At 34.2% G+C, this 19,033-nt stretch overlaps 1 protein-coding gene across 2 annotated transcripts in view; it reads right to left on the bottom strand.

The window, feature by feature from the left end:
• Positions 1–9,058, bottom strand: part of LOC130046610 (leucine-rich repeat transmembrane protein FLRT3-like) — a 148,461-nt gene extending 139,403 nt beyond the window's left edge. For both annotated transcript variants that reach the window (XM_056152356.1, XM_056152357.1), the window contains exons 1-3: positions 8,993–9,058; positions 6,096–6,167; positions 766–935 (exon numbers count right to left, since the gene is read on the bottom strand). In XM_056152356.1, coding sequence (XP_056008331.1) covers positions 766–935; positions 6,096–6,167; positions 8,993–9,039 — 289 coding nt within the window. In that variant the 5' untranslated portion in view covers positions 9,040–9,058. The remainder of the gene's footprint in view (positions 1–765; positions 936–6,095; positions 6,168–8,992) is intronic.
• Between the last annotated feature and the right edge of the window lie 9,975 nt (positions 9,059–19,033).

Below are 19,033 nucleotides of genomic sequence, written 5' to 3' on the forward strand. Positions count from 1 at the left end.
TCCCGAACATTCATTAAATAAATTGTTTATCATACCGAAACAAAGTAAGACTACAAAATGCATTCAAAATTGGAGCCCGGTCACCTATACATTGTATGTAGCTGTTGTCGTCCTAACGGTAACACCGCGCCGTCAACGTATTAGTAGGTAAAGACAACGAAATATAGTGATGTATTTCTATTCTCCATGAATGCTGATTTACTTGCTTGCTTTTGTATAAGCCAAAATCAGACGATTTAACTGTGTATCAGAGACCCGCACATTATGTAGCTTGCGGACTATGAAAATAGAATAACTCGGCCTTATTGTGACATCACAATATAATATGTCTACCTTGACGAAAAATGTATGGAAAATGCACGAGGCTACCGAGGGGGTGAAATATGATGGGGATATATAATGTTTGGGAGACAAGTGATTGTCTTAACCAGTCAGATTAGGCGTGGCATAGAATTCTCATACTGCGCTATAAAAATCACTTTAGCAGGTCAAGAGCTGATAAATCCTGCAATATACGCTACTTGAGATGAATGATGTATATTGAGTTTCTTATGGTCTCTATAACGCATATAGTTGGATTAGAATCTAGAATATATGGTTTATGATATATGAATTCAACGATTACATATATTCAGATTAGTACATGTACATGAAAGGCGAAGATAACGAATAGTGGAACTGATATACATTGATGAAATATATCAGGGAACAAATTTGTTGTGGAGACAAGACCGGTGTCTGTTATCCCGAGGGTAAATGCTATACCTGAATCACAAATTACTTCTTGAAGTTTCAGGTCCTTCAGCAATGTTTTTCTTAGAGTCACAGGGCTGTGACAGGAAGGACCGAGAATCCACTGTAATCGTCTTCTTTTCACCAAGAGAACAATGTCGACTAATGGACAATTGCAAATTAGAGGGTTTCCATATAATCCACTGAAAAAGACAAATATCATGTATTGATTAAAGAGACAAGATTGTATTATAACCATGTGATAGAAAATTGAAACACTGCTATACTTTGTTGCATTTGCCGGGGGAGGTGCAGTGATAACATTATCATGATATGTGTCCTTTCATTGAGTAATCTATTCCACATTCGTTTGAAAGTGTGTATACTATATACCAATTCAAGATCCAATGTATGTGCGTGTGGTTACGATATAACACAATGGTGAAGTAAAGCTACCTCCACATGGCCAGGAGTCCCTGCTTACGTTTTTTATTTTGTATTCATTACAGGAACATTGAGATTGATCACTGTTCGTTATGTTCACTTTTCCATCCATTGTGAATATTCTCGGAAAATATCGCTTACTGTGTCATTTAAAAAATGTTGTTAAACTTTGATATTTCGTTATATTTTACTAACAACAGAATCACAATTTTGAACCTAAGGGAAGTTCACAATGTCTATTAAGTATGATGTCGGAGTAGATCTGCAGGCTATGTTGTTTGCTTGTTTTTTTGGGCCAGGAACATCTCCAGATCAATATCATTAGAATTACAATTTGGAGGAAGGTAATCACTAAATCAAAATATTTTTAAAGATGCCATTATATAATCAATTTTATGAGAGATAAGATAGAATCATTTCTTCAGACGAATTATTTCATATGAGCAGCTTAAATAATTTTGCACCATTCATTATAAGATATATCACTGTTCGTTATTTTCACCTTTCATTGGGTAAAGTAACAAACATCAACACCATTTTCAAATTTACACTTTTCGTACAATTACTCTCATCGACAATATTGAATTGTCATACAAATAATCGGTATATATATAGATATCCTTACAGTATCCATAGTTTCATCAGTGTATCGATCATTCTATTCTTTAACGTTTTATGTACTAATTAAGTTTAATTGATCAACACTACAATGATGAAATATATTATTCTGTAAACTACACGAGCGCATAAGTATGGCTTTAAACATGGGAATTTTCTCATGAAAAAAAAAATGATGGGAATTAGATCCATCGGCCACCATTTATTTATTTTCTAACAAATGTAATTTTCATACATATATTGAATAGAAATAACCCAGTGAATTCCAAAATAAAACACCACAGAGATGTTATTCTATATTTAGATATTTCTTCTTTACAGAACGGAGACGTTGATGGTAATTGAACTCATACCCTTTATGGCAAATGGGATATTTTCACGTTCTCCATCATCAGTTCCTATATCTATGTAGCGATATTCAATTATCACCTATTTACCGTACTTGTGTCTCTCAGCTGATTCATTTCATTAGCGCAATTTTTGCTTATGATCTATTTGGATTGCAATTGAGCACCGCCTCAAAATAACAAACAATGAAAGGCAAAGACAACGAACAGTGATCAATCTCATAGCTCCTATAAGCAATACAAAGCAGAGAGTTGGGCAAACACGGATCCCTGGATATACCAGAGGTGGGATCAGGTGCATAGGAAGAGTAACCACCCCCTGTCGACCGGTCACACCCACCGTGAGCCCTATATCTTGATCAGGTAAACGGAACTATCCGTAGTCAAAATCAGTGTGCCAAGAACGGCCTAACAGTCGGCATGAAACACGTCAGACAGCATTGGACCCAATCTTTTATTACGCCAATATATAGATACACATATTATCTACCTATGCTGTGAATACCAAATAATTCGCATCATTCATAGGGGAGTTACAGACATTTTAGTATTATCCAATCAAAATGAAGCGCACATGCAAGTGCATGCATATTGGTAATTGTGACCATTTAGATCAGTTAAGGATATCAATACCTACCTAAGACATGGATTTCAAACCATTTCCTCGAACAACAAAAAGAGAGACTGATTACAAAGTTAGCGTACAAAAATCATTTTTCACATCTACAAATGATATACCATCATCCTATTAAGGTTTCATATCGATCCCTTGCATATTCTGATTTTCCAATTTCTATACCCAAATTGTAATGCACGTGCGTGTGCATGCATGCATGTGCGAACAAAATGACTATCGTTCTGCACATTTACAAACGCCATACTACCATCCTTGAAAGTTTCATATCAATACCTTTTATAGTTTCTGGGAACACTCCCAGACACAAAAGTACCGGAGAAAAATTATAATAATAACTACACTCGATCTCGTTGCGAGCAACGAGTAGGTCTTCCATCCAATTTCTGACGAGACAGAATATTAACTGGAATAATTCAATTAGTGAAGAATTACTTGATGTAAAATGAATAAACATCTACATTATTAAAAATAGAGCGATAAACAAATAAAAGATATTATTTGTCAATGATAAACAACACCCGCTTTATTTTATTCACTTCCGGTATCTCCGAAGTCCATAAAACGACTAAAAAGTCCACATTGAGCGTGCAGAAATCCCCACTAAAAGTTTCAATGAAAAATACAGATTTTTCGGACAAATTCCGGTTTCTAATAATCAACTTCCGGTTGAAATAATATGACTTGTTATACTCTACTAGACGATATTATGAGCATTGGAAATGAAAAAATGAAAAATTACATATTTAAGCTACTTCCGGTGGACGACCGAATTGACGGCGTGGGAAGTGAAACTCGTATGTTACGTATACAAGTCACTATTTAACAACCCTGAAATTTTCAAGACTCAATATTAGACCGTTTACGAGAAAACAGCCGCAGAAAATATTAACAAATATTAGACATATCTCACAAATGACAGTGAATTTTGAAAAAAAAAAATTGACGGTGGTCTTAAGATGGATAATGTTAATAATATATGTGAAAATCATATTAAACACATGATTTACAAGCGTGTTTTATGGGGACAAAGAAATAGCCATTTTTTGAAGTTTTCCTCAATAAACCGGAAGTTGCTGTTTTAACTTCCGGTAAGTATTGCACTTTTGAAACTATAAAAGAAACCTTATTTCATCATGCCAATTTCGTCTCAAGCACAGAGTTTTGAAATTTGACGTTTTCTTTGTTCACTTCCGATGACGATCGGAAGTGACGGCCAAAATAATTATATGTGTATGTCACATCTGTCAAGATCTATTATCTCTAAAAGTGTCAAAATGAAATATTTGAACGTTTATGACAAAACGCATTGACAGAATCTCTTTTTAAAATCGAAAATCGGACATATTTCACGTATTGAAGAAACATTTTGGAAAAAAATGGGCGTTACTCTAGAAATAGATAATGTCAATAATATATGTGAAAATAAAATCAAAGACTTGATTTATTAGCGAGATATATAGTGACAAAGAAAGACCAATTTTTCAACATTTCTCTCCTTAACACGGAAGTTACCTTTTTTGACAGTAAGGGTTTTTCCGGCAAGTATCACATTTTCTGAAACTATTAAAGAGACCTAATCATACCATGCAAGTTTCGTTTTAGACGCATAATTTTGAATCTGACATTTTCTTTGTTCACTTCCGGTGACGAGCGAAATTGACGGCCGAATAAATGATATACATATGTCACATCTAGAAGTCGAGATATATCGTCACTGATATATCGGACGTAATTAACGACCGGGAGTAAATATCGAAAAAAGAAAAGGATTTTAGTTCATTTTATGGTGCATCTTTCCTGAAAGTTTGATAAAAATCTGTCAGGTCATTTCCGAGAAATCGCGTGCTCAAAATCGGGAAAAAACAATAATAATAATAATAATAACAAAAAAGAGGACAAGAAACATAAGAATAAGAAAAAAGGTCTTCATTTGGAAACGGAAGACCTTAATAAGAAAGAGAGTAAAAACAATATGTTCCCAAACTTTGTGTGATAATAATAAGAAACTGAGTAAAAACAATGTTCCCAAACTTTGTTGGGGAACATAATAATAATGATAATAATAATGATAATGATAAGAAAAAGAGTAAAACAGTGTGTTCCCAAACTTTGTTGGGGGAATATAATGGGGGAAAAAGATGCACAGTCTGGAATACATTGTATAGAAAGTTGTTTTAAAATTTGACCCACCAAAGCAATACAAAATAGACAGTTGGGCAAACACAGACCCTAGACACACCAAAGGTGGGATCAGGTGCCTAGGAATAGTAAGCATCCCCTGTGTGATGTAAAACATCGATATTGCTTTTATTTTGTTACACTTTTCGTATGGAAAAGAGAAATATTAATCTCTATTGATCAGTCAATCAAGAAATCATTTTATTCAACAGCACCCTGACTCGGCAAACACGCATTCTGAAGTTGATTTTAAAAAGATGTTGGATTTTCTCACTAATAATATATCTCCGTAGTCTTTCGTGACCAGGTCTTCTAACGGTCTGTTAGAATTCAAATGGACACGAATTATGCTCCTTTGTTAGCTGACCTGTTTTATATTCTCATGAAGTAGAATTTATTCAAAGGATTCTACATGACAAATAACATCTTTCCTGACCTTCCAATAGTCATTTCGATATATTGTGAAGTCGAAATAAAAGAAACCATATAGCCTTCTATTTCTGTATCGTACTTAGACATGTTATTGAACATACATTTTAAAAGGAAACTAAGCACTCAACCTGATGACAAACACGATGACTTCAGCTTCTCCATCGTTGACCTTGATTTATATCTATTTAGCAGTATTCAATTATCACTTTTATTAGGTATTTATGTGCCTGAATTGCTATGCTTATGACATTTTTTTTAATCGAGGCAAGATACTGAAAAAAAGTTTATATTACAGGAGTCTCAACAGTCTCGATTAAAGTCAACATTTCGCAAATTATATGCTCGTTACAACGATCTAATTTACCAGTACAACCTGTCGTTGAGTCAAATTATGTCTAATATGTTTCATACTAATTGTTAGGCCATTCTTTACACATTGACGTTGACTACGGATCACTCTGATTATAGGGCTCATGGTGGATGTGACCGGTCGACAGGGGATACTTAGTCGGTCAATAAGGAATGCCTACTCTTCTTAAACACCTGTTCCCATGTCTGGTTTACCCAGGGGTCGATGTTTCTCCAATTCTTAATTTTACATTGCTTATAATACATGCAGATATAAGATTCAACACTGTTCAACATTGTTTATTATCTTCACCTCCTCTGCATACAAATAATTCTTATGTATATATATATACACTTACAGTTTCTGTAGCTTCGTCAATGCATCAAAGATTCCATTTGGTAACGTTGTTATGTTATTGTTACCCAAGTTTCTGAATCAAAAAGATCTCCTGATTAATCTTAATTGATCAACGCTCCAATGATGAAATAGATAATTTTCTAAAATGATTCAATACGCAAATGCATGCTATTTGCAGTAAACAAGTAGTTTAAATCTATCATAAATGGCTTGTCTATTTTCTAAAATTTATATTTTCCATTTGGTCGAGGCCTCTGCTGGTGGAGTGTTAGTCCCCGAGGGTCTCTACAGCCCAGTAGCTAAGTACTTCGTTACTAGCTTGAAAATACGGATGGATATTTAATTGCTGTTATAAAATTTAGAAATTCATTTCAAAATTAAGGATTATCTCCCTCATGCATAGCTCTTATCCTTAGACGAATTTGACTCCACTTTTTTTGGCACGCTGTTTTGGCTATAATAGCTCTAAAACTTCATTGCTATTTCGGATTTCAAACATTTCGGTTGATTATCACAGGAGAGACATTATTTGTCGAAATGCGCATCTGGTGCATCAAAATTGGTACTGTATCAGTTTTACATTATGACCCCTGGGTCGAGGCCTCTGCTGGTGGACTGTTAGTCCCCGAGGGTCTCTACAGCCCAGTAGCTAACTACTTCGTTATTAGCTTAAAAATACGGATGTATATTTAATTGATACCGTAGAAGTTTTACATTGATAAGAAATTATCCAGTCAACTCGATCTAAAAGCATCACATAATTTTTTAACACACTCCTCTATCTGTGTTTTATATCTGAATCTCTCTTTTTATTGATTTGGGATGTTAATGGTAAACGAACACATAAGGTTTACGGCAGCTAAGAAAAATTAAGGCCCGTCACCATCAACTTCCTATATGTATATAGAAATATCCCACTATCATTTGGGTATGGTATCTACGTTCCTCAAATGTTTCGAACAACAAGCGCATTATTGTTTGGCTAATTTTGGTTTGTAATTCCGCATTGACTCAAAACAACTTAAAGTTTAAATATATGCATGGGTGGCAACACGTTATAAGCAAATTTGCTCTATAACGTGAACCAATGTTGAAAAGTGACTGTCGCATTAAATTCTCGTTATTCTTATTTGTATGTAATGTAAATACATATACTCTTATTTTGTGGATATATCGAACACCCCCCAAATCCTGTTTGGTGCCTCTTTTTACGCTGCTCTAATAGGAACCTAACTTCACGGGATTTTAAACCACTATCCCATGCGGAATTCAGTTTGGACACGGCAGTCTAGCAGGATTGACGTTTTCATACTTCTCTGCATATCAGTTCATATTGATCAACAAACTTTTTCCGATTCTATGCATGGCGTATACATGATACAGCATATGATCCAGCTTTTCTGAGGTAAGATGTTTTATTTACTACTTAGCAGCTTGTCTATTGTTTTATGTTATTTTAACTGTCCTAAAACATCCAGTTACGGAGTTCCTTAGTGTTAACCTAATTTCATGCATGTGATTTTCATATGTTTCAAAATGGTACTAATTGAAACAAGTGTTCAGTGTATGGTACAGTATTATAGTCATAAAGTAGACTTTATCCAATATCTGTAAATGCATATAAATGCAATGTAAAACTTCAATGTATTTGTGGAGTCTTTCCAATAGACAAAAGTATCAATGTACTGTCTTAAACAGAAGATATGTCCAGAATGTGTTATCTGCAAATAAGATAATGTTGTGTGTGTATTTATGTGTAATGTAATGCCACTCAGTGCGTATAAGTAATTCATTACAGTTTATGGATGTGTATCAAAACAGGTCCTCTCCCTGTGGTCTACTACAGATATCCTGTTGTAACCAGTGTATGCAGGATGTGGAGAGTAATCGTATAGTACAAGAACAACCAAGCTACAGGAGTGGGTACACCGGTCAAACCCCACAGAGGTCTAAGCTAATGAGCCAAGATCATGGACATTTCTGGAATTATGACCATGTTGATTAGGATAGATCATACATAATAACATTTTCATATCTACATTGTGACTTTGTAATATGTTAGCTTGATATGGTTACAGCCATCTCGTCCAATTATAATAGTAACTAGTAAATTATTAGAACTATAGCTGTTGAGCCTTCAACTCTACATTTAGATATATCGACGACGTTTTACCTATTAACAAGATAATTTTCATTCAGATATGGATTCGAAATATCCAAACAAATTTGAAATAAAAGACACTACATATACCTCTACACCTGCTTCGTACTAAAATATTTTATTGAAAATATATCTTAGCGACAAACTAATGACACACGAAATGTGTTCAGCTTCTTCTTCAACTTCCCATATCTACATGACATGTAGGAACTAGTCCATTATCACTTGTATATGATTTTTATATATCTTAACTAATTCGATACCAAAAACCTTGCTCTCTGTATGTTCCTTTTTAATCAAGGCAGGCTTCTTACAAACAAGTTGATATTAAAGGAGTTTCAACAGTCTTGTTTAAAGTTAATATTTCGCAAATTACATGCTCGTTATAACGATCTAATTTGCTAATACAACCTGTTGTTTAATCAAATTATATCTAATGCGTTTCGTACTAATTGTTAGGCCATTTTTTACACACTGGTGTTGAATGCGGATCACTCCGTTTATAGGGCCTATGGTATATGTGACCGGTCGACCCGGGATGCTTAGTCGGTCAATAGGGAATGCTTACTCTTCTTTAACACCTGTTCCCATAGTTTGTTTACCCAGGATCCGTGTTTGACCCATCTCTTAATTTTGTATTACTTATAATAGATATAAGATTCATCACTGTTCAACATTGTTCATTATCTTCACCTCCTCTGCATACAAATAATTATTATGTATATAGATGTACTTACAGTGTCTCTAGCTTCGTCAATACATCAAAAATTCCATTTGGTAACATTGCTATTTTGTTGCTTCTCAAGTCTCTGAATAAAAAAAGATTTCCTGATTAACCTTAATTGATCAACGCTCCAATGATGAAATATATAATATTCTAAAATGATTAAATAGGCAAAAGCATGATATTTGCCTTAAATTTGGTTTTAAAGAAGTGATACAATTCCACCGTGAACGATTTGTCTATTCTTTAATAATAGATATATCCATTAAAACTTGTAGATCAAAAATTATTCAGTCATCTTGAAATAAAAACATCACATTATTCTCTATCTCTGTATTATATTTAGATATCTTTCTTTATTGATTTGGGACGTTAATGGTAAACAAACACATAAGGTTTATGACAGCTAGGATAAATTATGGTCCGCCACCATCAACTTCCTATAACCATCTATTTTGTATTGCTTGTGGGAGTTATGAGATTGATCACTGTTCGTTATTTCACCTTGCATGTATGTAGAAATATTCCACTATCACCTGGAATGATATCTACGTCGTCCAACTGATTCAATAAACAAGCGCATGTTCTGCGTATGATCGATTTGGTTTGTAATTTCCCATTAGCCCAAATCAAATTCCCAACTTATAGTTTATATAGGTGTACAGATGGCAACACCTTAGATACAAATTTGCATTATAATGAGAACCAATGTTGAAAAGTAACTAGTAATAAGTCAGAAGTACAGTTGCTAGTCCTTCAACTCTATCTATCGAGATACCAACACCCTTTTACCTATTAACAAAATCATATTCAATCTTCTGTTGATTGGATATTTCCACATGGACTTGAAATAAAAAAAAACAACAACATATACCTCTACATCTGCTTGGTACTTAGATATTTTATCGAAAATAAATCTTTACGACAAACTAACGACACCTGGAATTATTTTAGCTTCTTCATCAACTTCCCATATCTACATTACACGTAACAGTATTCCATAATCACCTGTATGTGGTGTATATATATCTCAACTGATTCGATACCCAAAACTTTGTTCTCCGTATGATCTTTTTTTATTAAGGCAGACTTCTTACAAACAGTTGCAATCTGATATTACAGGAGTTTCAACGGTCTTCTTTAAGGTCAACATTTGGCAAATTCTATGCTCGTTTTAACGATCTAATTTACCAATACAATCTGCCGTTGAGTGAAATTATGTCTGATATGTTTCATACTAATTGATAGGTCATTCTTTACACACTGATTTTGACTGTGGAACACTCTGCTTATAAGGCTCATGGTAGATGTGACCGGTCGACAGGGGATGCTTAGTCGGTCGATAGGGAATGCTTACTCTTCTTAAATACCTGTTCCCATGTCTGGTTTACCCAGGGGTCCATGTTTGTCCAACTTTTAATTTTGCATTGCTTATAATAGATATAAGATTCATCACTGTTTAACATTGTTCATTATCTTCACCCCCTCTGCATACAAATAATTGTTATGTATATACATATACTTACAGTGTCTGTAGCTTCGTCAATGCATCAAAAATTCCATTTGGTAACGTTCCTAATTGATTCCCCTCAAAGTCTCTGAATCAAAAAGATTTCCTGATAAACGTAACCGATCAACGCTCCAGTGATGAAATATATACTATTCTAAAATGATTAAATACGCAAAAGCATGATATCTGAACTACATTTGGTTAAAACAAGTGATAAAATTTCACCGTGAACGATTTGTCTATTTTCTAATAATAATAATAATTTCCATTGAAACCTGTACATCAAAAATTATCCAGTCATCTTGAAATGAAAACATCACATCATTCTCTATCTGTGTATTATATTTAAATATCTTTCTTTATTGATTTGGGACGTTAATGGTAAACAAACACATAAGGTTTATGACAGCTAGGAGAAATTATGGTCCGCCACCATCAACTTCCTATAACTATCTATTTTGTATTGCTTGTAGGAGTTATGAGATTGATCACTGTTCATTATCTTCACCTTGCATGTATGTAGAAATATTCCACTATTACCTGGAATGATATCTACGTCGTCCAACTGATTCAATAAACAAGCACATGTTATGCGCATGATCGATTTGGTTTTTAATTTCCCATTAGCCCAAATCAAATTCCCAACTTATAGTTTATATAGGTGTACGGGTGGCAACACATTAGAGGCAAATTTACATTATAATGAGAACTAATGTTGAAAAGTAACTAGGAATAAGTCAGAAGTACAGTTGCTAGGACTTCAACTCTACCTATCGAGATACCAACACCCTTTTACCTATTAACAAAATCATTTTCAATCTTATATGGATTGGATATTTCCACAAGAACTTCAAATAAAAAACCCACAACATATACATCTACATCTGCTTTGTACTTAGTTATTTTATTGAAAATAAATCTTTACGACAAACTAACGACACACGGAATTATTTCAGCTTCTCCATCAGCTTCCAATATCCTCATAACATGTAGCAGTATCCCATTGTACCCTGTATATGATGTTTAATATTTCAACTGATTCGATACCCAAAACCTTGTTCTCCTTATGATCTGTTTTATTGTCGCAGGTTTCTGACAAATAATTGGAAGTTGAAATTACAGAAGTTTCAACAGTTTCGTTTATGGTCACCATTTCGGAAATCCTATGCTCGTTATAACGATCTAATTTACCAATGTAATCTGCAGTTGAGTCAAATTATGTATAATGTGTTTCATACTATATGTTAGGTCATTCTTTACACAATGATTTTGACTACGGATCACTCCGCTTATAGAGCTCATGGTAGATTTTGCATTGCGTATACTAGATATAAGATTTATTACTGATCAACACTGTTCATTATCTTAATCTCCTCTGCATACAAATAATTGTTTTGTATATACATATACTTACAGTATCACTAACTTCGTCAATGCATCAAAGATTCCATTTGGTAACGTTGCTATTTTATTTGCCCACAAGTATTTAAATCAAAAAGATTTTCTGATTAACCTTAATTGATCAACGCTCAAATGATGAAATAAATCATTTTCTAAACTGATCCAATCTGTGACAGCATATTTTGCACTAAATTTGGTTTTAAACAAGTAATTTGAATCCATCACGAACGGTTAGTCAATTATCTAATAATTATATTAAACGTGTTGATCAGATATTATCCAGTCAACTCGAAATAAAAACATTATATAATTCTCTATCTGTGTTTTCTATTTGAATCTCTTTTTTTTTTTTATTTATTTGGGACGTTAATAGTAAACGAACAAATAAGTTTTGTGGCAGCTAAGAAAAATTAAGGCCCGTCACCATCAACTTCCTATATGTATGTTACAGTATTTTACTATCACATGTCTGCGTCGCCCAACTGATTCGATAAATAAGCGCATCTGTGTATAATTGATTTTGGTTTGTAATTTCTCATTGACCCAAAAGAAATTCCCAAATTATAGTTTATATAGATGTACGGGTGACAACACCTTCAATGCAAATCTGCATTATAATTCCAACCAATGTTGAAAAGTGACTAGTTTCTCAGAACTACAGTTGTTAGGCTTTCATCTTTACATTTAGATACATCGACGACGTTTTACCTATCAACAAAATCATTTCATTCATATGTAGAGTTGATATTTCCACATGAACTTGAAATAAAAACACCACATATACCTCTACATATATTTCGTACTTAGATATTTTATTGAATATAAAACTTAACGGCAAACTAATGACACACGGAATGGTTTCAGCTTCTCCTCAACTTCCCATAGCTACAAAATAGGTAGCAGTATTCCATTATCAACTGTATATGATGTTTGTATATCTCAACTGATTCGATACCCAAAACCTTGCTCTCCTTATATTTTTTTTTAAATCAAGGCAGGATTCTTACAAAGAAGTCGATATTACAGGAGTTTCAACAGTCTCGTTTATGGTCAACACTTCGCAAATTCTATGTTCGTTATAACGATCTAATTTACCAATACAATCTGCCGTTGTGTCAAATTATATCTAATGTTTTTTCATACTAATTATTAGGCCATTCTTTACCCACTGGTGTTGACTGCGGATAACTCCATTTTTAAGGCTCATGGTAGATGTGACCGGTCATCGGGGGATGCTTAGTTGGCAGATAGGGAATGCTTACTCTTCTTAAACACCTGTTCCTATGTATGGTTTACCCAGGGGTCCATGTTTATCCAACTCTTAATTTTGTATTGCTTATAATAGATATACGATTCATCACTGTTCAACATTGTTCATTATCTTCACCTCATCTGCATACAAATAATTCTTATGTATATAGATATACTTACAGTCTCTGTAGCTGCGTCAATGCATCAAAAAGTCCATTTGCTAACGTTGCTATTTTATTTATCCCCAAGTATCTTAATCAAAAATATTTAAATGGTAAACGAACACATAAGGTTTATGGCAGCTAAGACAAATTAAGGTCCGTCACCATCAACTTCCTATATGTATATAGAAATATCCCACTATCACTTGGGTATGGTATCTACGTTCCTCAACTGATTCGATAAACAAGTGCATTAGTGTTTGATTAATTTTGGTTTGTAATTCCGCATTGACTCAAAACAATTTACCAACTTAAAGTTTAAATATATGCACGGGTGGCAACACCTTATAAGCAAATTTGCCCTATAACGTGAACCAAAGTTGAAAAGTGACTGTCGCATTAAATTCTCCTTATTCTCATTTTGCATGTAATGTAAATACATATACTCTTATTTTGCGTATATATTGAACACACCCCAAATCCTGTTTGGAACCCCTTTTTACTTAGGCCTAATTGGAACCTAACTTGATTGGACTTTAAACCACCAGCCCATGCGGAATTCAGTTTCGACACGACAGTCTAGCAGGATTGACGTTTTCATACTTCTCTGCATGTATGTAATGTAAAACTTATACGGTACCAATTTTGATGCACCAGATACGCATTTCGACAAATAATGTCTCTTCAGTGATGCTCAACCGAAATGTTTGTAATCCGATATTGATCAACAAACTTTTTTGATGCTATACAAGGCGTATACATGATGCAGCATATGATCCAGCTTTTCTGAGGTAAGGTGTTTTATTTACTACTCAGCAGTTTGTCTATTGTTTTATGTTATTTTAACTGTCCTAAAACATCCAGTTACCGAGTTCCTTAGTGTTAACTTAATTACATGCATGTGATTTTCATTCGTTTCAAAATGGTACTAGTTGAAACAAGGGTTCAGTGTATGGTGCAGTATTAGAGTCATAAAGTAGATTTTGTCCAATATCTGTAAATGTAAAACTTATACGGTACCAATTTTGATGCTCCAGATGCGCATTTCGACAAATAATGTCTCTTCAGTGATGCTCAACCGAAATGTTTGAAATCCGAAATAACTATAAAGTTTTAGATCTAAATATAGCCCAAAACAGCGTTCCAAACAAGTGGAGCCAAATTCGTCCAAGGATAAGAGCTATGCATGAGGGAGATAATCCTTAATTTTGAAATGAATTTCTAAATTTTATAACAACAATTAAAGATACATCCGTATTTTCAAGCTAGTAACGAAGTACTTAGTTACTGGGCTGTAGAGACCCCCGGTGACTAACATTCCACCAGCAGAGGCCTCGACCCAGGGGTCATAATGCAATGTAAAACTTCAATGTCTTTGTGGAGTCTTTCCAATAGACAAAAGTATAAATGTATTGTCTTAAACAGAAGACATGTCAAGGATGTTATCTCCAAATAAGATAATTTTGTGTGTGTATTTATGTGTAATCTAACGCCACTCAGTGCGTATAAGTAATATATTACATTTTATGGATGTGCATCAAAACAGGTCTTCTCCCTGTGGTCTACTACAGTTATCCTCATATAACCAGTGTATGCAGGATGTGGAGAGCAATCGTATAGTACAAGGACAACCCAGCTCCCGGAGTGGGTACATCCGTCAAACCCACAGAGGTATACGCTAATGAGCCAAGATCATAGACACTTGTGGAATTAGGATCATGTTCTTTATGAGATAGTGTACATAATAAACTCTTTATATCTACATTGTGACTTTTTAATGTGTTAGCTTGATATGGTTACAGTCAGTTCGTCCATCTGTGATAGTGACCAGTAAATTCTTAGAACTATAGTTTTTAGATTGTCAACTTTAAATTTAGATATATCAACCACGTTTTACCTAGTAACAAAATCATTTTCATTCATATATCGATTCGATATATCCAAAAAAAAAAAAAAAAAAAAGAAAGAAATAAAAAACACCACATATACATCTACACCTGCTTCGTACTTAAATATTTTATTTAAAATAGATCTTATCGGCAAACTAATGACATAAGGAATGATTTGAACTTCTCCATTAACTTCCCATATTTACTTAACAGGTAGTAACTAGTCCATCATCAACAATAAATAGTGTATATATCTACTCAACTGATTCGGAACGCACAACCCTGTTCTCTTTATGATTCTTTTTTAAAGCAAGACGGGCTCCTTACAAAATTTCAACAGTCTTGTTTAATGTTAGCATTTTGCAAATGATATGGTCGTTATAATGATCTAGTTTGCAAATACAACCTGTCATTGCCTCAAACAATGTTTGACGTGTTTCGCATCAATTGTTTTTGTACTCATTGATTCTAACTACCCATTATTCTGTTTTCTTTATCAAGATATAGGACTCAGGGAGGATGTGACCGGTCACAGGTATGATTACTCTTTTTAACCATCTTATTCCAACTCTGGTATATCCAGGGGTCCGTATTTGTCCAACCCTCTATTTTGTATTCCTTATTGGAAATGTGAAGATAACGAACAGTGATCGATCTCATAACTCGTATAAGCGGGTCACACTCGCCGTGAGCCCTATATCCTAATCAGGTAAATAAAGTTATCCGTAGTCAAAATCAGTGTGCCAAGAACGGCATAACAATCGGCATGAAACACGTCAGACAGCATATGACCCAATGCTAGGTTGTATTGACGAACTAGATCGTTATAACGACCATATAAATTGGGAAATGCTCACTTCAATCGAGACTGTTGAAACCCCTGTACCATCACTTTGTTTGCCTTGCTTTAATAACTGACCACACGCAAAACAAGCTTTTGCTTCAGTTGAGAGATATGAACTTCATATGCAGGTGATACTGGAATATTGTTACATAAATATGGGAAGTTGGCGATGGAGAAGCTGAAATCATCCCGTTTGTCATACAGTTGAATTGTCAGTTTGCCGTTAAAGGTGACATGAATTAATAAATCTAGTGTAATTCTATAGGTCCGCCATATTTCTCTGATAATCCGCCATATTAGTTTGATATTCTGTCGTTATATGTATCAGTTTCGCATGGTATACAATGTATAAGGGGACGGGTTTGAAACACTACGTTTCACTTCACATCAGTGTCTTCGATTTGTCTGTGCGAGTAGCTTCAACAGGTAACAAGTACATCTCCGATACTAAATTATAGGACATCAAAAAGAAATGAAATCACGTTTTGAAACACCACGCAGTGCTCAAAATTATAATAAACATATCGTACAGTAGTAAATCATTCTAAAAGCTTTGAATAAATATACATGTATATATAGAATGCCTTTTCTTTACGTTAATGTGCATACATTTGCTGTCAATATGTCAAAACTATACAAAAACTCAGAGAAATATTTCATCTATTATCTATTGATAAAATGGAATAAGCAAAGTTTACATGTATATATCTAAACCATTCACAATTACTTTAAGTAAAAGGCAAATACATAAATACTATTGTACTTATAAACATGACATGTATGCTCGCCAAGAAAACGCATCGAATGCGGACGACTGTTTACCTAGGTCTACTCGTAATATACTCTAAGTAATTGAAAACTCCCTTTATTTGCATAATCCATGAAACAAAACGATAAACTCCATTTGCATTCGAACAGTAAATACCATTTTCTATTGTACAGAATGCGATACACTTAGCCCGTGCCGACCAGCTATCTTCAATCAGGGGAAGTATCAGAGTATAATATTTACCCTGTAATGTGCACGAATCCTTATACCATATGATTTACTGGTCAGAATATTGCAGATTTATAAATCAGGAAATCATTTAGGTACATCAATTGTGTATGTATATAAGAGAGAGAGAGAGAGAGAGAGAGAGAGAGAGAGAGAGAGAGAGAGAGAGAGAGAGAGAGAGAATCTAATATTTTCGGTAAGTGCACATCTTCGATACCTGTTGAATAGACGCCCGTATTTAATAGGGTGTTTTTTTTTTTTGGCGAATATACCTTGTGGATTATATATTATGCATTTAACCTGCAAAATAATAATATATTTTATGCTCTTTGCTTATTCCATTCTATCAGTATGTTATTAGCAAATGATTTTTCCGCATTTATTTGATAAAAAAAAACTGCAAATACTTGCATGCACTGGCAAGTATGGAAGAAAGGCTTTTTGTTTTGCTTTTTTGTCTAACTTATCTAAACTTCCAGAATGTTGCATTGGTATACAATACATATTTTGTAATTTTGAGCAAAGTATAATGTTTTAAAATGTGATTTTATGTGTCTCGCATTCCCTATATATTACTATCGGAGATGTGCACTGGTCAAATCCACCTAGAAAAATCACTCAGGTGTGACAATCACATTTGGAGTATATACGGGTAGAGTAAATTAGGCTACCTGAGAAAAATATGGCGGATAAGATGAGAAAGGTGTACGTATTTATTACTTCATGTCAGCTTTAATATCTACTTTCAATAAGATATCTAAGAATGAAGCAGACGTGGACGACTCTGTGGTGTCTTTTATTTCTAGCTCACATGGATATATCGAATCGCTCCATGGATGAAATTTATTATTGTTAATAGAAAAAAACGTTGACGATATACAGTGTATCTAAAGGTCCAAGCCCATTTAAAACAACTCAAGAGGATCTGAGAATATCAACACATTTTTTTTGTAAATGGATAAAATTAGGCATTTTTTTTGTTTAGCTTATCAAATCATTGGAAAACTTCAAAACGTTATATTAAAAACGCTAATTTAATCAAAAATTGATAAAAAAGCCAACTTATTCTAAAGACTACCGAAACTCGGAGTCAACACAAAACACCCCAAAATACAAGTAACGTAAATTACAGGAAACGCAGCATAGATTACCAGATTATCATTTAGCACTTAAATACTGCCATTGTCTCCTTTTAAGTCAGTACTTCTCACATTATATTTAAAAACATCCCCCGATATGTATATTGTTTTTCAGCCTATTGATTCGATTACAAAGATACCAACCACTATACATATTCATGAGAAATCCTGGTTTTCGAAGATTAGAATGAACAATTTTATTCCCCTTGCACGGTCATTGATAGTGGAAGTATTTATCAGTAGATCGCAGTACCAACAGTGCATTCCTCAGCACTTATCAGTAAATATCAAAACCCACAGTGTGAACCACAGTAAATATCAGAAACCACAGTGTAAACCACAGTAAATATCAGAACCCACAGTACAAACCACAGTAAATATCAGAACCCACATTACAAACCACAGTAAATATCAGAACCCACAGTACAAACCACAGTAAATATCAGAACCCACAGTGTAAACCACAGTAAATATCAGAACCCACAGTACAAACCACAGTAAATATCAGAACCCACAGTACAAACCACAGTAAATATCAGAGCCCACAGTGCGAACCACAGTAAATATCAGAGGCCACAGTGCGAACCACAGTAAATATCAGAACCCACAGTGCGAACCACAGTAAATATCAGAACCCACAGTGCGAACCACAGTAAATATCAGAACCCACAGTGTAAACCACAGTAAATATCAGAACCCACAGTACAAACCACAGTAAATATCAGAACCCACAGTACAAACCACAGTAAATATCAGAGCCCACAGTGCGAACCACAGTAAATATCAGAGGCCACATTGCAAACCACAGTAAATATAAGTAATTCTCAGCACCAACAGAAATTTTCAGAATCAGCAGTAAAAA

Source organism: Ostrea edulis, chromosome 10, assembly GCF_947568905.1.
Source record: "Ostrea edulis chromosome 10, xbOstEdul1.1, whole genome shotgun sequence".
Taxonomy (NCBI): Eukaryota; Metazoa; Mollusca; class Bivalvia; order Ostreida; family Ostreidae; genus Ostrea; species Ostrea edulis.